Raw genomic sequence first — 27,406 nt, forward strand, 5'->3', positions numbered from 1 at the left:
TCACATACTTTTTATTCCACAAATCTGCAAGAATTTTTTTGTACATAAACATTGTGTTGCCAGAGTTTTTCCAGTGGTATAAAAATTCTCAACATTTTTTTTTTTTTGTGGGGGATGAGGCTGTGGATCACGAAATGCCCCTTGAAAAGAACTCTCCCCACGTACCTAATTGTGTATACAATTAATTTTCTATACAATTAACTGTGTATACAATGAATAATACATGATAATGTAAGTCAAATGGCGTGTTCCTTAATACTTCGGAAGGTGTTACAAGTCATTTGCTGACTTGCGCATGAGGTAAAACCTACACTGTCACTGCAAATCATTACGCAATTAGCATCAAGCGTGAAAGATGGGCTTCACGTACGGAAATGAAATCCATAAATTGCAGTGAGCATTATGCCATTACTAAGTATATGATTGATGGGATAAAATGAAAAATATTTAACAAAAAGACATTGATATTGCGTGTTATAACAAATTAAACTTTCAACACGTTCTGTGGTCATGATGAAAATAATGTTGGGCTTACTTTTCTCAGAATGATACTTAAACGATGTTCCATTTATTGACTTATCGACAATATGGAATTTAATGTACGATCATTTAATGTGATATTGGTTATTTTGTTCCCATATGTCCCAACTTAAACCTTAATGGAATCAGCCAAATTTGTTGTGTTTGCAGATCAACAGAGCAATTTTGGCATGTAGTGACATGATCAAGAGGAATGAGTCGGATGTCGCTAATATTGATTTTGAGATATTGGCAAAAACAGAGTTCAAATTCTTTTATTTTGACAGAAATAGTACATTATGGATTTTATTTAAAAAAACCATTATATTTATGTCAAATATTGCTTTTCTGCGAATTAATTGTACATTTATGTTATTAATGCTCTTTTTAATCTACTTTGTGGGCTATCGGAGGAAATCGTCACAATATACACGCAAAAATAATATGTCTAGGACTGCAAAGTAATAATTATAATAAATCTGGAAAAAGAAAAGCATCAAGCATCCAATATAGGATGTCCATACCGGAATGCTGCGTATCACTCGTAATGGAAGACACGAACACGAACATAGCAGATGAGATGTAAGAAATTGGCTTAATTTGACTAATGCGATAAAAATTAATTCGTAAATGGATTAATAGAGACGTAAATATTATGCAATGTGGAAAATGAAAATTGACCACCTTCTGATAATGACGTCATTTTGTTCAAGATTACTCAACGTTGTCCTAATTAGTGATTTTTTTCAGTATTTTTGCTTTGTCATTCATTTTATGCTGATATGAGAGTAGCCTACTTCGACAGTTTTAAAATTACTTATCAATCAAATACACAATTACGCACCCACCCCACCCCTGCACACACACCCACCTGTCTACAAACACACGCACCATACTCTAACCCAAACAAGTTCAGAGTATCAAAAAGGGGTGGAGAAATTTGAATCTAAATCATTTACGCGTGCAAATCGCAAGTCTTCTGTCAAAGACATTCACAAATCTGCCATCACTGGTCACATGACATGACAACATCTTAGAACAACTCATCACGCCCTCTACGGTGCATCTTGTTGCCTATAAAAGGAATCAGTCAGATGTGATGAGTTGCCATTCTGATGAAACCACTAGTGTCACGGTAATGGTGAAATGTCACTAAAACGTGAGTAAATCACTATCGTATTTAGTTGGAATTGTTCAAAATGAACAATTATCACATACTTTATATAATCTGACTTTTATATCATTTGAAAACGTTTTGACCAAAACAAAAAAACGTTTTAAAAACATCCTGTACACCACGCCGACTGTTAACATGATTAATGTGACATTTTCAACAAGTTTTTGTTTTTAATATCCAGACCGCTGGAACAATTTAACCCAAAACTTGGGATCAAATTGTTTGTATCATCGGAGGCATCAAGGGTGAATGGAGGCTCATGTCATCTGCCCTAGGTTCCGTCGATGTGTCTCGTCAGTTACACAAGGGTCCTTACGTGCAGGAAAGGACAATTACCTTCAAAATACGCTTACTCTTTTAAAGGTACTGGAGAATAATGTGTAGCCTCTTTTGTGAGCTGCTTGTAGTCCGCGAAAGGTTGAAGGCTTACTGACAAGAGAGCAGCTGCACTTAAAATGACAAATGATATAGTATAACTTCCGGTTTTGTCGTAGATCCATCCTGAAATGAGAGGGAAAAGGTTTTTTAAGTTGTTGTTTTTTTGCAATTTGTTTAATTGTACTATAATAGATCACTGGTCCCACTTGGCGAGATTTCAAAACCGTATTTTGGCCCACCGTGACTTTAGGTATAGGTGGGTGAAATGTACACTATTCTCATCACGATCATAGTTTAGACTAAATGAGTAGAAAGCCAAAAGCTTATAGAGCAGACGACAGAGCAGACGACAGAGAGCAGACGACAGGGAGCAGATAAAATATTACCCAACTCACTAACCACTTTCCAAATCTATTAAACACAATTATTGCTATTCATTATTTACGATCACCAAATTATACGCACATCAACGTTGCTTATTGCTTACCCATAACCATACGCGAAGATACCTAATGGAGATCACACACTATAATTTTGAAGAAAAAAAATCCCTTTGGAGAAAAATCTCCATGAGGTTGTACATGAACCCATAATTGGGTCCACAGGGTATACCCAATGGGACTACCCACCATAAAAACACCAACAATTTACTCTGTGGATCATAATTATTTCCTTATGGAATATTGTTTTGTGTCTCCACAAGGTTAATATCTCCATAAGGTTGATCCTAAACCTATAAATTATTGACCCAACAGGGCATTAGCGATAAAACCACTTTCACGACCACTACCACCATACAAACATTGAATTATATAATACAGAGGCTTCCATTTTTTTTGTTATATCAGATACCCCTATACGTACACACTGAATACAACAATAAGGATGTCATGAGTCGTATAATACTTGGCGTATCTGGTAACGGAAAGACTACCATGCACAGTGTTTTCGCCCCTGATTTCTCCATGGCAGAAATCCACATGATGGTATTAGTCATTCTTCATCTGCTTAAGAACTCTTTTTTTTTTCTGCGCATATAAAATCCGAATTTCAATACGCAGACTGATGATTATCATGTTCTTGCAACACATATATTCAAGTGCAAACCTTACAATTGGATTTTATAGAAACCAAAAATAACGGGAGATATTCATAATTTTCTACTCCTACATTCAAAGATCTATCGTCTGAATATCACATAGCAGATACACCACTCTACGCCAGTGCACAACTCGGGTAGCCCAATTCCCCTAGCCCACCTACAAAGGACAAGAGCGCGAGCGGTCACTTCAAATCATCTCATAATTTGTTTCATAGTTTTATAGTTTGTGTGGTCTGATCGTTCAGGAATTCTATAGAGACAGTGGGACACTGCTTATTTTATTGTCCCCTTAATAATAGGATTTTTATTCTGTTTGGTTGTTACGAACAATATGGTAGTTATCATTGAATAAGGGCAAATTTAGGAGTGTTAGCAGTAACACGTGATTCGATACAGGGCGTATTCAATTGGTTAGTTTCCCGCCTGTACTAATGATTATTTACCTGGTGTTGACGCTGTGCCATGTTATCAACATATTTGTCTTGAACATTGAACAAGTACATATGTGACCCTCAGCACAACTGAACCCTGAAGTCGCCAATCATCATTTTTGAGATATTCAACAAAATTATTCTGCTTGAAATTAGCTTTAAAATTATGTATATCATGTCTATAGTACTAGACATTTAAGTAGTGAAAAATCAATAAAACGGTCAATAAATCCTTTGTTTCCTATTGTTTATTGTCAAGTTCGATGGAGCATATCTCAATAGTTGCACTGGCGACATCCGGGCTCAGTTATGCCGAGGGGTCACATATGTTGTGGGATACCGGATGTATCCGCCACACATACACACATACCCCCTCAATACGTAACAGGGCATTAGCGATAAAACCACTTTCACCACCACCACAACTCTGAAGTGACTCGTCTGCTCGGGTTAGAAAACACGTTCGTGCAAATGTTTTCTAGTCAGAAACGAGTCTCCGAGTATTTCTACTTAATAGAATTGGGGCCCGAGCACTGATGAAGACCTCAGCATCGCTGGATGCAGATGTTTTTGTTGACTTTGGAACTTTTGCCGCGTTCAATGATTATGTCCGACACAGCATTATATTTGCGGCATGTCTCCGAATCAGTGGAAGAAACTTTACTTGAAACCTACTTATCCCCCTCAATACCTACATTCACACTAACTTATTATAGGGCTTCAACGTGGAGGATTATATCATGCATGAGTCAGTACGTGGCGTGTCAGGTATCGGAAAGACTACCATGTTATCTACATTGTTTTGTAAATAAACCGGTACAGACTTAAGATGCATTGGGATGTATAACCCTCCCAACTCCATATAACACAACACACATCCCACCCTACCCACACATTATATTGCCATCATATCTCCCACAACAACCCCCCCCCACCACCCACACACACCCCTACACCCCATAACCCCACACATTGGATTCTCACCTGACAGGAAACCACTTAAAATTGTTCCTAAACTATGTGCCACTACGAACCACATGAAGGCATTTGTCATTCTGCTCTGCTCGATGTTTTCTTTTACAATCTGATACCCCGCAAGGAGTCCCAAAGGTCGTCCAACTCCAAGTCCAGCTGAAGAAATGCCCATTCCTACGTAGCTATGCCGAGCGGAGGAAAGTGGATGTAAAAGAAGAAACAAGCAATTCGAAGCTGAAGCTGAATACAAGATAACGGAGTTCGATAAAACATTATTTATTACTGGAAATGCAATAAATCCACAAAGGTGTCCAATTCCACCAAGTGTTGCCAGAAAAGCGGCCTTATATGACGAAATACCAACATCCATTGCAGAAGGTACAAGGTATATTAGCCAGCCTGTCAGTAAATAACCACTTCCGAAGGAGTACACCATTCTAGTCAGGAAAATAACATCACAGAATAACTCCAAATCCAAATAGTACCATATGTTTATCGAAATCATACTGCATAATCCTGTCTTTTGTTGTTCGGAACCACATTTTGTTGTATTTTGTAAAGACGTGTGATGTTGTATCTTTGGAACATCCTGTAGATTGCAGGAAACAGGCCTCAGCAATGCACCAGATATCACACAATGTAGATTGATTGCACCAAGAATCAGCATGGTACCACGCCATCCATAGACATCGTTAAGGAACTGTGTCAGAAGTGGCATGATAATAATGCCAATGGCAATACCTGCACGAGCAAAAGCACTTGCTTTCCTAAATTCATTGTCATTAAAATATCTCGCGAGTTCTCCTACGACAATTGCTTCGGCACCAATGCCGAAACCTGAAATATGGAATAGATAAGTTAAATGTTATAATTTGTTATCACGGGTGGTCATGGGTGGTCTCATTGAGTTCAAGCAAGGCTTCGAAGAGCCAGGAGAGGCGACCCGGTCAGTGAAGATAGCCGGAGCCCTAATTATCCGTGCTAATTGAGATTACGATGGGTGACTCCACACGGTATGTAGAATCCGGATTAATTAAAACGCATTCCTGGGATGCGTTTCAATGTAATTTCCTCTTGGTCTTGCCCTCTCTTGACGGCATAGCGGCATGAGCGCCCTACACGCACACCGCATCGCGCCATGATCGCCCTACAGGCTACATGCACACGCATTGCGCAATGTCAAAAACGCGCTCGGTACACGATCACTTCCCGGATGCGGATTCAAATGCTTTGTAGACACCTGCTATGGACGCGCATCCCAGGAGATCGATTCCGCTCTAGCATGTCTAATTTGGAGTCACCCAAATCAAATTTTCATGTACAAGGTTTGAAGGAGAGTAGGGCCTAAGGGGGTTGGTGTGTTATCATGTATCGAACAATGCTTTGAAATTTCCTTGCATCCTCCGGCTGCAGACAAGATTTATTTTTGTCAGAATATATATAATCACTTCACGCTTCAATAGTTGTATAGTCCTATGTTCTGATTAGACGTGTGAGGTTTTCTTTTTTTAAAGAAGTTGTAATTGTTCTACCAGTTGCTTACCTTTGTTTAAACATTGCTAGATAATTCATGGTTGTAACAAGTTACCAGAATGTCAGGTTGAGTCAAGTCATTTGGCTTAATTCTTAGCTCGAGTTATTGTAAAGTCACTCGAGGCACTGTACAAATTCAAGGTTGAGTCAAGTCATTTGGCCGTATTCTTAGCTCGAGTTATTGTAAAGTCACTCGAGGCACTGTACAAATTCAAGGTTGAGTCAAGTCATTTGGCCGTATTCTTAGCTCGAGTTATTGTAAAGTCACTCGAGGCACTGTACAAATTCAAGGTTGAGTCAAGTCATTTGGCCGTATTCTTAGCTCGAGTTATTGTAAAGTCACTCGAGGCACTGTACAAATTCAAGGTCGAGTCAAGTCATTTGGCCGTATTCTTAGCTCTAGTTATTGTAAAGTCACTCAAGTCACTGTACAAATTCAAGGTTGAGTCAAGTCATTTGGCCGTATTCTTAGCTCGAGTTATTGTAAAGTCACCCGAGTCACTGTACAAATTCAAGGTTGAGTCAAGTCATTTGGCCGTATTCTTAGCTCGAGTTATTGTAAAGTCACCCGAGTCACTGTACAAATTCAAGGTTGAGTCAAGTCATTTGGCCGTATTCTTAGCTCGAGTTATTGTAAAGTCACTCGAATCACTGCACAGATAAGGTAGAGTCAAGTCATTTAGCCGTATTCTTAGCTCGAGTTATTGTAAAGTCACTGTACAAATTCAATGTTGTGAAACCATTGAGTTATTGTAAAGTCACTCAAGTCACTGTACAAATTCAAGGTAGAGTCAAGTCATTTAGCCGTATTCTTAGCTCTAGTTATTGTAAAGTCACTCGAGTCACTGTACAAATTCAAGGTTGAGTCAAGTCATTTGGCCGTATTCTTAGCTCTAGTTATTGTAAAGTCACTCAAGTCACTGTACAAATTCGAGGTTGAGTCAAGTCATTTGGCCGTATTCTTAGCTCTAGTTATTGTAAAGTCACTCGAGTCACTGTACAAATTCAAGGTAGAGTCAAGTCATTTGGCCGTATTCTTAGCTCTAGTTATTGTAAAGTCACTCGAGGCACTGTACAAATTCAAGGTTGAGTCAAGTCATTTGGCCGTATTCTTAGCTCGAGTTATTGTAAAGTCACCCGAGTCACTGTACAAATTCAAGGTTGAGTCAAGTCATTTGGCCGTATTCTTAGCTCGAGTTATTGTAAAGTCACTCGAATCACTGCACAGATAAGGTAGAGTCAAGTCATTTGGCCGTATTCTTAGCTCGAGTTATTGTAAAGTCACTCGAGGCACTGTACAAATTCAAGGTTGAGTCAAGTCATTTTGCCGTATTCTTAGCTCGAGTTATTGTAAAGTCACCCGAGTCACTGTACAAATTCAAGGTTGAGTCAAGTCATTTGGCCGTATTCTTAGCTCGAGTTATTGTAAAGTCACTCGAATCACTGCACAGATAAGGTAGAGTCAAGTCATTTAGCCATATTCTTAGCTCGAGTTATTGTAAAGTCACTGTACAAATTCAATGTTGTGAAACCATTGAGTTATTGTAAAGTCACTCAAGTCACTGTACAAATTCAAGGTAGAGTCAAGTCATTTAGCCGTATTCTTAGCTCTAGTTATTGTAAAGTCACTCGAGTCACTGTACAAATTCGAGGTTGAGTCAAGTCATTTGGCCGTATTCTTAGCTCGAGTTATTGTAAAGTCACTCGAGGCACTGTACAAATTCAAGGTTGAGTCAAGTCATTTTGCCGTATTCTTAGCTCGAGTTATTGTAAAGTCACCCGAGTCACTGTACAAATTCAAGGTTGAGTCAAGTCATTTGGCCGTATTCTTAGCTCGAGTTATTGTAAAGTCACTCGAATCACTGCACAGATAAGGTAGAGTCAAGTCATTTAGCCATATTCTTAGCTCGAGTTATTGTAAAGTCACTGTACAAATTCAATGTTGTGAAACCATTGAGTTATTGTAAAGTCACTCAAGTCACTGTACAAATTCAAGGTAGAGTCAAGTCATTTAGCCGTATTCTTAGCTCTAGTTATTGTAAAGTCACTCGAGTCACTGTACAAATTCAAGGTCGAGTCAAGTCATTTGGCCGTATTCTTAGCTCTAGTTATTGTAAAGTCACTCGAGTCACTGTACAAATTCAAGGTAGAGTCAAGTCATTTGGCCGTATTCTTAGCTCTAGTTATTGTAAAGTCACTCAAGTCACTGTACAAATTCAAGGTAGAGTCAAGTCATTTAGCCGTATTCTTAGCTCTAGTTATTGTAAAGTCACTCGAGTCACTGTACAAATTCAAGGTCGAGTCAAGTCATTTGGCCGTATTCTTAGCTCTAGTTATTGTAAAGTCACTCAAGTCACTGTACAAATTCGAGGTTGAGTCAAGTCATTTGGCCGTATTCTTAGCTCGAGTTATTGTAAAGTCACTCGAGTCACAGGACAAATTCAAGGTAGAGTCAAGTCATTTGGCCGTATTCTTAGCTCAAGTTATTGTAAAGTCACTCGATTCACTGTACAAATTCGAGGTTGAGTCAAGTCATTTGGCCGTATTCTTAGCTCGAGTTATTGTAAAGTCACTCGGGTCACTGTACAAATTCGAGGTTGAGTCAAGTCATTGGCCGTATTCTTAGCTCGAGTTATTGTAAAGTCACTCGAGTCACAGGACAAATTCAAGGTAGAGTCAAGTCATTTGGCCGTATTCTTAGCTCGAGTTATTGTAAAGTCACTAGAGTCACTGTACAAATTCGAGGTTGAGTCAAGTCATTTGGCCGTATTCTTAGCTCGAGTTATTGTAAAGTCACTAGAGTCACTGTACAAATTCAAGGTAGAGTCAAGTCATTTGGCCGTATTCTTAGCTCGAGTTATTGTAAAGTCATTCGATTCACTGTACAAATTCGAGGTTGAGTCAAGTCATTTGGCCGTATTCTTAGCTCGAGTTATTGTAAAGTCACTCGAGTCACTGTACAAATTCGAGGTTGAGTCAAGTCATTTGGCCGTATTCTTAGCTCGAGTTATTGTAAAGCCACTCGAGTCACAGGACAAATTCAAGGTAGAGTCAAGTCATTTGGCTGTATTCTTAGCTCAAGTTATTGTAAAGTCACTGTACAAATTCAATGTTGTGAAACCATTGAGTTATTGTAAAGTCACTCAAGTCACTGTACAAATTCAAGGTAGAGTCAAGTCATTTAGCCGTATTCTTAGCTCGAGTTATTGTAAAGTCACTCGAGGCACTGCACAGATAAGGTAGAGTCAAGTCATTTAGCCATATTCTTAGCTCGAGTTATTGTAAAGTCACTGTACAAATTCAATGTTGTGAAACCATTGAGTTATTGTAAAGTCACTCAAGTCACTGTACAAATTCAAGGTAGAGTCAAGTCATTTAGCCGTATTCTTAGCTCGAGTTATTGTAAAGTCACTCGAGGCACTGTACAAATTCAAGGTTGAGTCAAGTCATTTGGCCGTATTCTTAGCTCGAGTTATTGTAAAGTCACTCGAGGCACTGTACAAATTCAAGGTTGAGTCAAGTCATTTGGCCGTATTCTTAGCTCGAGTTATTGTAAAGTCACTCGAGGCACTGTACAAATTCAAGGTCGAGTCAAGTCATTTGGCCGTATTCTTAGCTCTAGTTATTGTAAAGTCACTCAAGTCACTGTACAAATTCAAGGTTGAGTCAAGTCATTTGGCCGTATTCTTAGCTCGAGTTATTGTAAAGTCACCCGAGTCACTGTACAAATTCAAGGTTGAGTCAAGTCATTTGGCCGTATTCTTAGCTCGAGTTATTGTAAAGTCACCCGAGTCACTGTACAAATTCAAGGTTGAGTCAAGTCATTTGGCCGTATTCTTAGCTCGAGTTATTGTAAAGTCACTCGAATCACTGCACAGATAAGGTAGAGTCAAGTCATTTAGCCGTATTCTTAGCTCGAGTTATTGTAAAGTCACTGTACAAATTCAATGTTGTGAAACCATTGAGTTATTGTAAAGTCACTCAAGTCACTGTACAAATTCAAGGTAGAGTCAAGTCATTTAGCCGTATTCTTAGCTCTAGTTATTGTAAAGTCACTCGAGTCACTGTACAAATTCAAGGTCGAGTCAAGTCATTTGGCCGTATTCTTAGCTCTAGTTATTGTAAAGTCACTCAAGTCACTGTACAAATTCGAGGTTGAGTCAAGTCATTTGGCCGTATTCTTAGCTCTAGTTATTGTAAAGTCACTCGAGTCACTGTACAAATTCAAGGTAGAGTCAAGTCATTTGGCCGTATTCTTAGCTCTAGTTATTGTAAAGTCACTCGAGGCACTGTACAAATTCAAGGTTGAGTCAAGTCATTTGGCCGTATTCTTAGCTCGAGTTATTGTAAAGTCACCCGAGTCACTGTACAAATTCAAGGTTGAGTCAAGTCATTTGGCCGTATTCTTAGCTCGAGTTATTGTAAAGTCACTCGAATCACTGCACAGATAAGGTAGAGTCAAGTCATTTGGCCGTATTCTTAGCTCGAGTTATTGTAAAGTCACTCGAGGCACTGTACAAATTCAAGGTTGAGTCAAGTCATTTTGCCGTATTCTTAGCTCGAGTTATTGTAAAGTCACCCGAGTCACTGTACAAATTCAAGGTTGAGTCAAGTCATTTGGCCGTATTCTTAGCTCGAGTTATTGTAAAGTCACTCGAATCACTGCACAGATAAGGTAGAGTCAAGTCATTTAGCCATATTCTTAGCTCGAGTTATTGTAAAGTCACTGTACAAATTCAATGTTGTGAAACCATTGAGTTATTGTAAAGTCACTCAAGTCACTGTACAAATTCAAGGTAGAGTCAAGTCATTTAGCCGTATTCTTAGCTCTAGTTATTGTAAAGTCACTCGAGTCACTGTACAAATTCGAGGTTGAGTCAAGTCATTTGGCCGTATTCTTAGCTCGAGTTATTGTAAAGTCACTCGAGGCACTGTACAAATTCAAGGTTGAGTCAAGTCATTTTGCCGTATTCTTAGCTCGAGTTATTGTAAAGTCACCCGAGTCACTGTACAAATTCAAGGTTGAGTCAAGTCATTTGGCCGTATTCTTAGCTCGAGTTATTGTAAAGTCACTCGAATCACTGCACAGATAAGGTAGAGTCAAGTCATTTAGCCATATTCTTAGCTCGAGTTATTGTAAAGTCACTGTACAAATTCAATGTTGTGAAACCATTGAGTTATTGTAAAGTCACTCAAGTCACTGTACAAATTCAAGGTAGAGTCAAGTCATTTAGCCGTATTCTTAGCTCTAGTTATTGTAAAGTCACTCGAGTCACTGTACAAATTCAAGGTCGAGTCAAGTCATTTGGCCGTATTCTTAGCTCTAGTTATTGTAAAGTCACTCGAGTCACTGTACAAATTCAAGGTAGAGTCAAGTCATTTGGCCGTATTCTTAGCTCTAGTTATTGTAAAGTCACTCAAGTCACTGTACAAATTCAAGGTAGAGTCAAGTCATTTAGCCGTATTCTTAGCTCTAGTTATTGTAAAGTCACTCGAGTCACTGTACAAATTCAAGGTCGAGTCAAGTCATTTGGCCGTATTCTTAGCTCTAGTTATTGTAAAGTCACTCAAGTCACTGTACAAATTCGAGGTTGAGTCAAGTCATTTGGCCGTATTCTTAGCTCGAGTTATTGTAAAGTCACTCGAGTCACAGGACAAATTCAAGGTAGAGTCAAGTCATTTGGCCGTATTCTTAGCTCAAGTTATTGTAAAGTCACTCGATTCACTGTACAAATTCGAGGTTGAGTCAAGTCATTTGGCCGTATTCTTAGCTCGAGTTATTGTAAAGTCACTCGGGTCACTGTACAAATTCGAGGTTGAGTCAAGTCATTTGGCCGTATTCTTAGCTCGAGTTATTGTAAAGTCACTCGAGTCACAGGACAAATTCAAGGTAGAGTCAAGTCATTTGGCCGTATTCTTAGCTCGAGTTATTGTAAAGTCACTAGAGTCACTGTACAAATTCGAGGTTGAGTCAAGTCATTTGGCCGTATTCTTAGCTCGAGTTATTGTAAAGTCACTAGAGTCACTGTACAAATTCAAGGTAGAGTCAAGTCATTTGGCCGTATTCTTAGCTCGAGTTATTGTAAAGTCATTCGATTCACTGTACAAATTCGAGGTTGAGTCAAGTCATTTGGCCGTATTCTTAGCTCGAGTTATTGTAAAGTCACTCGAGTCACTGTACAAATTCGAGGTTGAGTCAAGTCATTTGGCCGTATTCTTAGCTCGAGTTATTGTAAAGCCACTCGAGTCACATGACAAATTCAAGGTAGAGTCAAGTCATTTGGCTGTATTCTTAGCTCAAGTTATTGTAAAGTCACTCGAGTCACTGTACAAATTCAAGGTTGAGTCAAGTCATTTGGCTGTATTCTTAGCTCGAGTTATTGTAAAGTCACTCGAGTCACTGTACAAATTCAAGGTAGAGTCAAGTCATTTGGCCGTATTCTTAGCTCGAGTTATTGTAAAGTCACTAGAGTCACTGTACAAATAAGGTAGAGTCAAGTCATTTGGTCGTATTCTTAGCTCGAGTTATTGTAAAGTCACTCGAGTCACAGGACAAATTCAAGGTAGAGTCAAGTCATTTGGCCGTATTCTTAGCTCGAGTTATTGTAAAGTCACTCGGGTCACTGTACAAATTCAAAGTAGAGTCAAGTCATTTAGCCGTATTCTTAGCTCTAGTTATTGTAAAGTCACTCGAGTCACTGTACAAATTCGAGGTTGAGTCAAGTCATTTGGCCGTATTCTTAGCTCGAGTTATTGTAAAGTCACTCGAGGCACTGTACAAATTCAAGGTTGAGTCAAGTCATTTTGCCGTATTCTTAGCTCGAGTTATTGTAAAGTCACCCGAGTCACTGTACAAATTCAAGGTTGAGTCAAGTCATTTGGCCGTATTCTTAGCTCGAGTTATTGTAAAGTCACTCGAATCACTGCACAGATAAGGTAGAGTCAAGTCATTTAGCCATATTCTTAGCTCGAGTTATTGTAAAGTCACTGTACAAATTCAATGTTGTGAAACCATTGAGTTATTGTAAAGTCACTCAAGTCACTGTACAAATTCAAGGTAGAGTCAAGTCATTTAGCCGTATTCTTAGCTCTAGTTATTGTAAAGTCACTCGAGTCACTGTACAAATTCAAGGTCGAGTCAAGTCATTTGGCCGTATTCTTAGCTCTAGTTATTGTAAAGTCACTCGAGTCACTGTACAAATTCAAGGTAGAGTCAAGTCATTTGGCCGTATTCTTAGCTCTAGTTATTGTAAAGTCACTCAAGTCACTGTACAAATTCAAGGTAGAGTCAAGTCATTTAGCCGTATTCTTAGCTCTAGTTATTGTAAAGTCACTCGAGTCACTGTACAAATTCAAGGTCGAGTCAAGTCATTTGGCCGTATTCTTAGCTCTAGTTATTGTAAAGTCACTCAAGTCACTGTACAAATTCGAGGTTGAGTCAAGTCATTTGGCCGTATTCTTAGCTCGAGTTATTGTAAAGTCACTCGAGTCACAGGACAAATTCAAGGTAGAGTCAAGTCATTTGGCCGTATTCTTAGCTCAAGTTATTGTAAAGTCACTCGATTCACTGTACAAATTCGAGGTTGAGTCAAGTCATTTGGCCGTATTCTTAGCTCGAGTTATTGTAAAGTCACTCGGGTCACTGTACAAATTCGAGGTTGAGTCAAGTCATTTGGCCGTATTCTTAGCTCGAGTTATTGTAAAGTCACTCGAGTCACAGGACAAATTCAAGGTAGAGTCAAGTCATTTGGCCGTATTCTTAGCTCGAGTTATTGTAAAGTCACTAGAGTCACTGTACAAATTCGAGGTTGAGTCAAGTCATTTGGCCGTATTCTTAGCTCGAGTTATTGTAAAGTCACTAGAGTCACTGTACAAATTCAAGGTAGAGTCAAGTCATTTGGCCGTATTCTTAGCTCGAGTTATTGTAAAGTCATTCGATTCACTGTACAAATTCGAGGTTGAGTCAAGTCATTTGGCCGTATTCTTAGCTCGAGTTATTGTAAAGTCACTCGAGTCACTGTACAAATTCGAGGTTGAGTCAAGTCATTTGGCCGTATTCTTAGCTCGAGTTATTGTAAAGCCACTCGAGTCACAGGACAAATTCAAGGTAGAGTCAAGTCATTTGGCTGTATTCTTAGCTCAAGTTATTGTAAAGTCACTCGAGTCACTGTACAAATTCAAGGTTGAGTCAAGTCATTTGGCTGTATTCTTAGCTCGAGTTATTGTAAAGTCACTCGAGTCACTGTACAAATTCAAGGTAGAGTCAAGTCATTTGGCCGTATTCTTAGCTCGAGTTATTGTAAAGTCACTAGAGTCACTGTACAAATAAGGTAGAGTCAAGTCATTTGGTCGTATTCTTAGCTCGAGTTATTGTAAAGTCACTCGAGTCACAGGACAAATTCAAGGTAGAGTCAAGTCATTTGGCCGTATTCTTAGCTCGAGTTATTGTAAAGTCACTCGGGTCACTGTACAAATTCGAGGTAGAGTCAAGTCATTTGGCCGTATTCTTAGCTCTAGTTATTGTAAAGTCTCTCGAGTCACTGTACAAATTCGAGGTAGAGTCAAGTCATTTGGCCGTATTCTTAGCTCAAGTTATTGTAAAGTCACTCTGATTCACTGTACAAATTCGAGGTTGAGTCAAGTCATTTGGCCGTATTCTTAGCTCGAGTTATTGTAAAGTCACTCGAGTCACTGTACAAATTCGAGGTAGAGTCAAGTCATTTGGCCGTATTCTTAGCTCAAGTTATTGTAAAGTCACTCGATTCACTGTACAAATTCGAGGTAGTCAAGTCATTTGGCCGTATTCTTAGCTCAAGTTATTGTAAAGTCACTCGATTCACTGTACAAATTCGAGGTTGAGTCAAGTCATTTGGCCGTATTCTTAGCTCGAGTTATTGTAAAGTCACTCGAGTCACTGTACAAATTCAAGGTAGAGTCAAGTCATTTGGCCGTATTCTTAGCTCAAGTTATTGTAAAGTCACTCGATTCACTGTACAAATTCGAGGTTGAGTCAAGTCATTTGGCCGTATTCTTAGCTCGAGTTATTGTAAAGTCACTCGAGTCACTGTACAAATTCAAGGTAGAGTCAAGTCATTTGGCCGTATTCTTAGCTCTACTTATTGTAAAGTCACTCGAGTCACTGTACAAATTCAAGGTAGAGTCAAGTCATTTGGCCGTATTCTTAGCTCGAGTTATTGTAAAGTCACTCGAGTCACTGTACAAATTCGAGGTTGAGTCAAGTCATTTGGCCGTATTCTTAGCTCGAGTTATTGTAAAGTCACTCGAGTCACTGTACAAATTCAAGGTAGAGTCAAGTCATTTGGCCGTATTCTTAGCTCTAGTTATTGTAAAGTCACTCGAGTCACTGTACAAATTCAAGGTCGAGTCAAGTCATTTGGCCGTATTCTTAGCTCTAGTTATTGTAAAGTCACTCGATTCACTGTACAAATTCAAGGTAGAGTCAAGTCATTTGGTCGTATTCTTAGCTCGAGTTATTGTAAAGTCACTCGAGTCACTGTACAAATTCAAGGTAGAGTCAAGTCATTTGGCCGTATTCTTAGCTCTAGTTATTGTAAAGCCACTCAAGTCACTGTACAAATAAGGTAGAGTCAAGTCATTTGGTCGTATTCTTAGCTCGAGTTATTGTAAAGTCACTCGAGTCACTGTACAAATTCAAGGTAGAGTCAAGTCATTTGGCCGTATTCTTAGCTCTAGTTATTGTAAAGCCACTCAAGTCACTGTACAAATAAGGTAGAGTCAAGTCATTTGGTCGTATTCTTAGCTCGAGTTATTGTAAAGTCACTCGAGTCACTGTACAAATTCAAGGTAGAGTCAAGTCATTTGGCCGTATTCTTAGCTCGAGTTATTGTAAAGTCACTCGAGTCACTGTACAAATTCGAGGTAGAGTCAAGTCATTTGGCCGTATTCTTAGCTCTAGTTATTGTAAAGTCACTAGAGTCACTGTACAAATTCAAGGTTGAGTCAAGTCATTTGGCTGTATTCTTAGCTCGAGTTATTGTAAAGTCACTCAAGTCACTGTACAAATTCAAGGTAGAGTCAAGTCATTTGGCCGTATTCTTAGCTCTAGTTATTGTAAAGTCACTCAAGTCACTGTACAAATTCAAGGTTGAGTCAAGTCATTTGGCCGTATTCTTAGCTCGAGTTATTGTAAAGTCACTCGATTCACTGTACAAATTCAAGGTTGAGTCAAGTCATTTGGCCGTATTCTTAGCTCGAGTTATTGTAAAGTCACTCGATTCACTGTACAAATTCAAGGTGGAGTCAAGTCATTTGGCTGTATTCTTAGCTCGAGTTATTGTAAAGTCACTCGATTCACTGTACCAATTCAAGGTTAAGTCAAGTCATTTGGCCGTATTCTTAGCTCGAGTTATTGTAAAGTCACTCAAGTCACTGTACAAATTCAAGGTTGAGTCAAGTCATTTGGCCGTATTCTTAGCTCGAGTTATTGTAAAGTCACTCAAGTCACTGTACAAATTCAAGGTTAAGTCAAGTCATTTGGCTGTATTCTTAGCTCGAGTTATTGTAAAGTCACTCAAGTCACTGTACAAATTCAAGGTTGAGTCAAGTCATTTGGCCGTATTCTTAGCTCGAGTTATTGTAAAGTCACTCAAGTCACTGTACAAATTCAAGGTTGAGTCAAGTCATTTGGCCGTATTCTTAGCTCGAGTTATTGTAAAGTCACTCGATTCACTGTACAAATTCAAGGTTGAGTCAAGTCATTTGGTCGTATTCTTAGCTCGAGTTCTTATAAAGTCACTCGATTCACTGTACAAATTCAAGGTTGAGTCAAGTCATTTGGCCGTATTCTTAGCTCGAGTTATTGTAAAGTCACTCGATCAAGTCACTGTACAAATTCAATGGTGTGAAACCATTGAATTTTGTTCATTATTTTTCTTTTTTTCTCATGGCCTAATAAAATGTGTTTTGATATGTATATATAATACCGTTTCTTATTTAATATTTATATACTATTTTATTGTTATCATGTGCCTCGTTGCTATGAATGAATGAATCGTTTATTTCCATAATTAAAAACATCAAAATACATTGAAATGTATCTATGATTGCCATTAAAAAATGAAAAAGTATATTTGATTAAACTTTGATTTGAATTGAATTGAATGAAATATCATAATAATATTAAAGAAAAAAAGTTTTAAGAAAAATCTGCCTCCACTCTTTAGACTCAATGTATCCATTCTGGAAAGAAAACAAATTGGGTTCAACAATTCAACAAGAAATATTTTTTAGTAGTCAGGGAAATCGAAACCCGTGGCCCCACTATTCGGTACATTTACAAGTTTGAGCCCCCTGTTCCGAAAGCCTGACTATGCCACTGTGACTTACCAGTAAACAGAAAAGATATCGATAACATGTGTACAGATGAAACCAAAGACCCAACAATTAATCCTGCTGAAGATATTATACAAAAAATGATGACTGTCCATCTTGCAGAAAATCGTTTACTCAGTGCTCCGGCTAGTGGACCTAGAGAAAACAAAAAGACATAATAATCAAAATCATGCAAATTGCGATAATGGTCGTCTTATCAAAGGGGCATTTAATGATCCACAACCCCCCATCGAAGTGAAATTGTTACAAAAATCTCATTGACAATTACCGGTGTCATTCCCCGTTCAGGCTTGGTACCACCCTACTGATTCCACTCACTTACCTCCAATTATTTATACCATCTGAAAACTACATAAAGTATAACATTTTTTATACTAATTCTATCGAAAATGTTGCATTTTCTGGCTGTCGAGTGTCGACAACGGTAGATAATGTTCCAAGAAATATAAAACATGATTAATACATAACGTTATAAAACATTTTCCAAAAAAAGGTTATATAACGTTGTAGTATAAAATGTCGAGTCTTTGAAAGATTAGGAAAACATTTTAAGAATCTATTATCAAATAAAATGTTGACATGTGAAACATTTCAGTCTGACATCAATGAAAAAAATGTTTTGTCAACCTTCAAATAACATTATGAACAACGTTTTATTAAACCTTATTAAATGCATAATAATAGGAAAAATGTTGTAAAATGTTTCATAACCATTTCTAGCATGAGTAGAGTAGCACTGATCCAAAGTGGTATTTGACTCTGTAGAAACACGCTCAAATACTGTTATGATAACGGTATGGAACCGTTAATCACTCCTGTGGAAACAGCCTCCAACGCCTTTTCGCAACGCCTTTTCAACGCCAACGGAAACCTCGTTGGAGTAGGTTTTTGCCCTTGACGAAGCGGGTAGATTTTCTGTAGAAACAGACCAAAGTGGTAACTTGTCGTTTATCGAGCAAAATCAGGGCAAAATGGCTGTTAATCAACAGGTAAATTGGACGGACGACATGTTAAAAGCCTTAATAACAGTCTGGGCAACACAACAAGTCCAAAATATTATGGATGGCTCAAAGCGGAACGCACATCTGCGTACAATATAATAGCACAGGCAGGGTATGATGCAGTTCATTAAGCTCACTAAGGTCTCCTTTCTTCCTTACGGGCCCATGCTATCTTTTCTTTGCTTTTTTACGGGCCCACTACTATTTGCCTTTACCATGTTTACGTGTTCATCATATAAGGTCTGTTTATAGCAAAGAGACGTGCATTGACAATAAAAGATAGCCTTTGACTCTCACTTTCTAATAAAATATATTTCACTTGAATTATGTAACTGTCTGCTTTTGCCACAATTCCTCGGTTTAAAGAAGACTTCGAGAAATCGTGTGAACACATATTGCAAATTTTCGCGCGCTTCGCGCGCATGGTCCCCTTCAATGGTCATTATTTGGTAATTTAGCTTACTTTCGAATTGGAAAAGTTGTTCAGATAAACTTAACATGGGAGCAAAATGCCACATTCAAATTGCAATTGTGTGCGCTTCAATCATAAATGTTCATTATTGGCAGCTACACACCCTACTTTCGCTCCGCTTCAACAAGTTTTGAACCGCTTCAACATTTTACAACAACCTCCCTCACCGGGCCTCCCTCACCCATGTCACAAAGAAATTTACGCCACTGCTGTTTCCTATCCCCCAACACATACACACTCCCACACTTATGAAGTCCTGCACCGTCATCGAAGGGGTTGCGTTCATTTTACCCCGGACCCGTAATGGCTCTCGGCGGCACCGTTTGGTCTCCTTCTCGACGCTTTGTCACGGCGACAAAATTACCCCCCGTATCAATCGCATAATACCCAGAACACTTACATGTCACTACCCCGATGCCAGGTACTAGTGATATCATTAATCCAATCATCCACGTTTTTGTAGTAAACTGTTGCTGTAAAACTGGCAGCAATACGCCAAGTGATTTAACCATTCCTGTTTCCAGAACCATGATAATAAATGTTCCAAGACAAACCATCCATGCCGAGCCATCGGTTGTATCTCCTGACATTGCTTCTTTGGAAAATACCCAAATGTATACCATTCGTCATGTCACACCAATCCCAAGTGCAAGTGTTAAACATTATACTGAAGGCATTTTCGGGGCAAAGCTAAGAAGGCTCTTTGATTCGTTGTACCACAGAACATGCTCCAATTTCTGTAGTTATAATGTGGTTAGTGTACGCTCGAATAAGTATATAAAAATATATAATTTGACCATAATTATCTTCGTGACGCTTGCATGCCGATCATAGCTATGAACTTTGCTAGGTCAATGGGACATGGTTCACTTGGTAGATAAGTCTGTATCGTGAGATTCCCCTGTTTGCATGCTTTGGTGCTAGATCAGGACTGTTGGACTTGGAAATGCCATTGTTGATTATTGTCATATTATTGTAGTACAAGAGTATCCAGGCAATGGCTCTGGAACGGGGGTGGCGGCGGCTGATGGTGGCCCGACATGTCAATAATTTTGTTTGAACCTCCCTCCCCCAGTAATTTAAGGTAAAATTCATAATTGTAGGGTCAAATTCATAATTGTAGGGTCAAATTCATAATTGTAGGGTCAAATTCATAATTGTAGGATAAATTTCATATTTTAGGGTAAATTTCATAATTGTAGGGTTTAATTCATATGAGGTAGATTTCTTTTTGACATGGGGGGTGGTGGTGTTGGGGAAAAATTCTTGAAGTATAGTGAATCCAGCACCCTTTAGCGACAAATGCGGGCGGGCGCGTGAAAATATTTGCCATTATTAAAGCTAAACTGATGAAATATGGAGCAAAAGTAGAATCACTTTTAGGGCTAAATGGACCAAATATGAAGTTAATTTGGTCAGAAACATTTGGGGGGATGATTGTATGGACCCCCCCCCCAGCAAAATATTGGGGGATTTATCCATCATCCCCCGCCCAGGATCTACGCCTATGAATATATGTAAGAGATTGTTAGGTACAATTCATGTAAAAATGTATGCATTTCAAAAGCTTCCGCTCTCGCCCCTTCAGCGTTTAGCGTCTAGGAGCAGGCCCCATATTGGCCCCCATATCAACAGTTTTCCAGGGCCTCTGTTAGGTGAATTTTATATGCAAATTGTATGCAAATTAGCTCACATCTACTGTTCTTTACATGCAAAAGATTGCAGACTTTTTATTTAGTCACAAACTTTCTTCTATCCATACATACATACCAACATTTTGATGTTGTGGGGAGAATTGCCTCTTTTTCGTTAAAGGAACCTCATTTACGGTTGCCATGTTTTCGTAAGTTGAACCACCCCGTCACAGAAGGCAAACGAATAACATACTTAACTTTACACTGCTACACTCTTGACACTGCACAGGGTTATCGCCCCGATATCTTCATGGCAGAAATCGCCATGATGGTAGATCGAATCCACCTGTTCTTCAATATCCACGCATTTTGTTCCGACCTGTATAATAGTTTTGAGACGCATAATAAACCGAGGGACATCCGACTAAGGCTATTTACAATAGCCCGGTGACTGACCTCTGTAGATCTCAGTGAGCCTGGTACGTCATCTGCATTAGACTGCCTCAACCAGTGGTCCACATTGCGCTTGTAACGTGATATGTTTCGTTACCCCGATTGTTTACGAATGAGGGCAGCTGTTATTTTCTTCTGTCCTGCACATATAAAATCTGAATTTTTGTCCATTTTTGATTTCAAAACGCACGGTTGTTTGTCAATACGCTCGCTAACGACTACCATGTTCTTTCAACACATGTGCAAGCCTTAAAAAGAAGCAAAAATTACGGGAGATATTCATCATTTTTACCCCGGTATCCAAAGATTTATCGTCTGAATATCATATCGAGCATAGCACATACACGTGTATCGATCCCGGGTATTGATTTAGTTTCCCTGCTGTACAATGTAATTATTTACCAGGCGATGTCGATGTGCACTGCCCTATATTATTATTGGATATCTCTCAGGCCTCTCCAGTATAAACCCAAAACAAGTTTCTCTGGAATGTGTCCTCTGTGAATATTTCCTCAGTGCTGACTGGGTTATTAAGGACTAAGAGGATTTTGAAGAGAGTTGCCTCAGAACAGAGTAGTTTTTTTTCTATTTCCAGGCGACTCAAAAGGGTCCCAAGTTGGCATCCCAGCAAACACAAAAACGTTTTAATAACATTAAAATGTCGGGATATACAAAGGTAATGAAAACGTTTTAAAACGTTTTGTATGATAACACACTACAACAATATTTTTAAATTGTGTTCAAAAAGTTATTGTAAACTATTTTTGCAAACATTTTTGCCAAATAATTTGTCAACGCTTAAATAACATTATGTTAAAATATTTGCGCCCAGCAAACGCAGAAACTGCCCTATATTATTATTGGATATCTCTCAGGCCTCTCCAGTATAAACCCAACACAAGTCTCTCTGGAATGTGTCCTCTGTGAATATTTCCTCAGTGCTGACTGGGTTATTAAGGACCAAAGAGGATTTTGAAGAGAGTTGCCTCAGAACAGAGTAGTTTTTTTCTATTTCCAGGCGACTCAAAAGGGTCCCAAGTTGGCATCCCAGCAAACACAAAAACGTTTTAATAACATTAAAATGTCGGGATATATAAAGGTCATGAAAACGTTTTAAAACGTTTTGTATGATAACACACTACAACAATATTTTTAAAATGTGTTCAAAAAGTTATTGTAAACTATTTTTGCAAACATTTTTGCCAAATAATTTGTCAACGCTTAAATAACATTATGTTAAAATATTTGCGCCCAGCAAACGCAGAAATGTTCTTAAAATGTTTTTTCTAAAACGTTTTAATAACATTTAAATGTCGGGTTATATAAAGGTCATGAAAATGTTTTTAAAACGTTATTGTAAATATTTTGGGCAAACATTTTTCGCAAAATATTTTTCAACCCCAAAGTAACATTCTGTTTAGAATGTTACTAAGAATGTTATTAAAACGTTTCTATACCCTTTATATAACCCGACATTTAAACGTTTTCTGTAAAACATTTTGTTTTTGCTGGGCAGTAGATTATCAAAAAATGTTTTTAATGTTATGAAAACGTTCTATAACCTTAATATACCCTTTACATAACCCGACATTTAAACGTTTTCTGACAACTTTTTTATAACCTTTTGCGAATGATGTCGAAAACGTTTTGTGTTTGCTGGGATATCAGTTTCACAACCAATGGGATGCCAAAATGGGGTGCAGTGATTAGGGCAAAAAAACAATCTGATCATTATAACATTGTGAAGCACAATAAAGTAGGAATTTCATGAGACACATTAATTGACTATAGTTTTATATCTATGAATATTCTCATCCAGGTAGTTGAATAAAGTTAGATTAGGAAGATCCCTCGACGACTCTCGTGTGACGTCACTTCTACCATCGTGACGTCACAGGTCAAGAATACAGAGCCAATTCAAGATCAGTCGGCCTGATGATGCGTCATGGATATGACGTGATACCGTAGCCATCATAAATAGTAAGTCCAGTTGAATAGAATTATAATTTAGTACAACTAAAGTTAGATTAGGTTATAAATCTTTTCAACTGGACTTACTGTTTTGTATTTGAAGTATAGGGTCAAGCATGCAAAAGAGTATGTTGCTACAGCAACGGTTAACAGATGATGAAATTGTGATAATTCTGAAAATATTGATATTGTAAGCTATTGTAAGTGTACCTATACAGAAATTGATTTGACCAGTAACATTTGACTAAATTAATTTTGGTTCAGATTCATTTTCTCATTACATATTTCTCATTACATCCAGTGCGACCGGGTTTGTAATTGTGCTGAAGCTCCGAGATATATGACGGTACAACGCCTTATCGATTGAGCTAACTTAAGTGCTAAATTACTTATTACTTATTAAACGGTAAGAAAGCTCAACTATACTTAATTAATAAATAACTTTAATTAATTAATTGACCTAAGTCATGTATGTTATCAATCCTATAAGAATCCAATCGGATTTGATGACATTTAGGCACATCATCCGTCATTTGGCGTATGCTTCAGAAACGAGCCGAAAACCCCAAATCTTCCGTTTCACATAATGACAGATGATGTGGCGTAAGTACAACACCGTTTCACATAGTGGCGTGCGTGCGCCTTACGCTTCAAAAACCTGCCGAAACCCCAAAATCTTTTTTGACATAAGTTTGTATAAGTTTAGAGCTAGATATATCCAATAAAATGTATTCTGTTTAATAGTTTAATCCTTCAAAAACAATTGGTCCAGTGAGAGATAATATAGAAGGAGTACTGACTATGTTATTAGTAGCATATCCTTCAAACGCGTTTTTTTTAATCGTATTTTGCATTTAACCTGCACGTACGCCACTATGTGTTACAACCGTTAGTGAATAAACAATGGTTTGAGTTGCTTTTAGTGAGATATTTAGTGAGATATTTTAGTGAGATAGTGAGATATTTTCGTATCTTGCCGATGTTGTGGATTTGATGATAGGCAGCTTTGGGAAACGACCCCCGGAGACGACGAGACGTGTAATTTATGAGACATATCAGAGTCGAAGATGGCACCTAAATTGCGTACAAATTTCTTTTTACATGCTTTTTGAAGATCATTTCCCCTTTCATATTTATCTCTCGATCTAAGCAATTTACATACCCTTTCCGCGTATAAGCACATAATAATTTTGCTACCCTTTTTCCAATTTGTAATGTTTTTGACACCCTAAACACGATACGCGCGTATCGTGCCTACCCATGAAAAAAACTACCCTTTTTACGCGTTTTTATTATTATATAAGCATTTATTTTAAGCTTCATACAGACCTAAATTACCGACAGAGAGCAAACTATCACTGCCCCAATGGGCTATCCAGTTGACATCCATACACCCCTCTGACATGACTAACTAAAAAATGTAGATTTCAAATGGAATCACCCATTGATTTATTCTCCTTTCTTCTTGATTTCTTTACCTTGCTTTCTGTAACATTTATTTCCATATTTACTCCTCAACATAAAACAAGGCACACTTGCCAGAATGTAGATACAGCCCTGACTGCCAGACTTGTATTTGACAGATCGACAAGGAAGGCAAACATTGTATTTTTAAATACAAAGAAGCTCAAAGAGATTTATCAAAGATTAGTGACCTGATTGCCAACTACTCTAATTAAAGGTCCTCATAATTCACGGCAAATACTAATGTAAGTCTGAGATATGTTGCCATAGCTAGTATCCAGAAAACACAAAACCTTTGCAGAAAACTTTCAAATGTCGTGTTACACAAAATATAATGCCAATATGTTTGCCAACAATATTTTACAACAATATTTCTAAAATGTGTTTTTCCATTAAAAAACCTTTTTTCATCTGAAATCTACATATTTAATGACCTTTTTCTTTACCTTTAAATGCTATGAAAACGTTTTGACCTAAACCAAAAAAAAACGTCTATAAAACGTTAATAACGTTGCTGGATATTTTTGTTGTTTGCTGGACTGTTAATGTGGCATTGTCGTACATGTTTTTGCTTTTAATATCCATACCGCTAGAACAATTGAACTCCGAGCAGCCTATGAAGAAGGTGACTAAAACATCGCGTGAATATAGAAAACTTGATATGCAACGGTTTGGCGAATGTCTTGATGATCGTCTTCGCGCAATACCTTCAGACTGTAACGATCCTGATACATTATGCGATATGTATGAATCAATCACGTTATCTGTTCTTGATGAACTCTGTCCTGCCGTCACGAAAGAACGCGTGGTAAAGGTTAGGCTTCCATGGTATAGCGACAACATCCACCAGGAACGACGCGTCAGAAGACGCCTGGAACGCAGATGGCGCAAGACTCGCTCTGTTATAGACTATGATGCACTGCTCGATCAGAAAGACAAAGTTAATAGACTCATTGTTCAATCTAAGCAGCAATTCTTCACTGAAAAGTTTCTTAGTTCAAATACTAAAGACATGTTCAAGACATTGAATGGTCTTTTAAACACATCCTCTCGTGTCTTGCCGAATGCAGACTCTAACACTGATCTTGCTAATGACTTTTTGTCATTCTTTGTTGAAAAAGTTGAAACAATTAGATCTAACAACACTGCCACAACTGAGAGTGTTGTGGTTAACACAGTTTGTGAAAGTAATATGTCTGGTTTTGAATCACTTTCAACTTCTAGTGTTTCTGAAATTATATGTCGAATGTCTAACAAATCGTGCTCTTTGGACACTCTTCCATCGTGGCTTATAAAAGAAAATTTACCACACTTGTTACCCATCATCACAAGAATTGTTAACGCATCTCTTGTGTCAGGTGTTTTCCCAGAGACATTAAAACACTCTATAATCACTCCTGTCCTGAAAAAGACCAATATGGACCCAAATGCCCTGAAGAGTTATCGTCCGGTAGCAAACATCAAGTGTATTGCCAAAGTTATTGAGAAGGCCGCGTCGTGTCAAGTAATTGAGTATGTTGGCCATAACAAACTTGGAGAGACTTTCCAATCTGCTTATAAAGCTCATCACTCCACTGAGACCGCTCTTCTCCATGTTAGAAGTGACATCCTTCAGTCAATGGATGCCAACAAGGCTATTCTGCTTGTATTGCTTGACATGTCGGCGGCCTTCGACACTATCGACCATGCAATTTTGTTAAATAGATTCGAAGGTCGTTTTGGTATCACCGGGCCTGCCTTAGATTGGTTCAAATCGTACCTTGAAGATCGTAGAACAAGAGTGATGATTAACAGTGTTATGTCAGATCAGCATGTTTTCAATTATTCTGTTCCACAGGGCTCCATTGTAGGACCACAGTGTTTTATCATGTATGTACATCCTGTTGGCGACATAATTAGGGAGCATAATGTCAAATTTCACTCGTATGCTGATGATACACAATTATTTTGTGAGTTTGACCCTAAGGTTCCTGGAGATTGTGACCGTGCTCTTGGTGTACTCTCTAACTGTATATCCCAGATAAACGCCTGGATGTATCAAAACAAGCTGCAACTTAATCAAGCCAAAAGTGAGTTTATGGTAATCGCCACACCAAGAATATTGAGTACATTGCCAGTTATTCAAATGGAGCTCGGTAACATAACCATTCAAACTACCTAGGCGTCATATTTGATTCCGCCATGAATATGTCCGACCAGATCAGTGGTCTGTGTAGGAGCGTAAATTATCATATTCGTAATTTATGGAGAATAAGAAGGTTTATTACACAAGAAGCCTGTCATCACGCTGTACGATCTTTGGTCCTGTCCCGAATAGACTATGCCAATTCGTTACTTTTTGGCGCCAAGGAAGTCGACCTCAAACGTATTCAGCGCCTGCAGAATAAGGCTGCGCGGTTGGTATTTGCTTGTGGACAGGACCAAAGTTCGTCACAGCTTCTGTGTACTCTTCATTGGCTTCCGGTTAAGGACAGAATTAAGTACAAAATTTTGTTATATATCTATAAATGTCTTCATGATCTAGCTCCTAGCTATCTTACCAATGATCTTGTTTTGTACAATGTTTCAGATGGCAATGATGACTATAGGCGTCGACTCCGTTCTTCCTCTGATGTTACCAGGCTTGTTGTTCCACGCTCGAGGCGTACGGCTGGTGACAAAGCATTTTACGTGGTTGGCCCATGTCTTTGGAACCAGCTTCCTGTTGGCATCAGAGAGACGGCGTCCGTCCAAATCTTCAAACGCCATCTGAAAACCCATTTATTCCCTAAAGTTTAGGGATTTGTTTATTATGTGCTTCTTTTAGATTTTTGCTTCTTGGTTTGTTTGTAATTTTGTATTATTGTAAGGCGCTGTGATCGCTGTAGAGCGCCGTATAAGTATTTGTTAATAATAATAATAATAATAACTGGGAATCAAATTG

General features: G+C 38.4%; 1 protein-coding gene across 1 annotated transcript; it reads right to left on the reverse strand.

Moving 5' to 3' along the window:
- Positions 1 to 1,965: 1,965 nt before the first annotated feature.
- On the reverse strand, positions 1,966 to 19,551 carry LOC140137150 (monocarboxylate transporter 12-like). Its single transcript, XM_072158804.1, has 4 exons — positions 19,362 to 19,551; positions 17,483 to 17,623; positions 4,592 to 5,419; positions 1,966 to 2,197 (listed from the first exon to the last, which is right to left on the reverse strand). The coding sequence occupies exons 1-4, from the start codon at positions 19,549 to 19,551 to the stop codon at positions 2,046 to 2,048; spliced, it is 1,311 nt and encodes a 436-aa protein (XP_072014905.1). The 3' UTR covers positions 1,966 to 2,045.
- Between the last annotated feature and the right edge of the window lie 7,855 nt (positions 19,552 to 27,406).

This window comes from Amphiura filiformis, chromosome 17 (genome assembly GCF_039555335.1).
Source record: "Amphiura filiformis chromosome 17, Afil_fr2py, whole genome shotgun sequence".
Classification (NCBI taxonomy): domain Eukaryota; kingdom Metazoa; phylum Echinodermata; class Ophiuroidea; order Amphilepidida; family Amphiuridae; genus Amphiura; species Amphiura filiformis.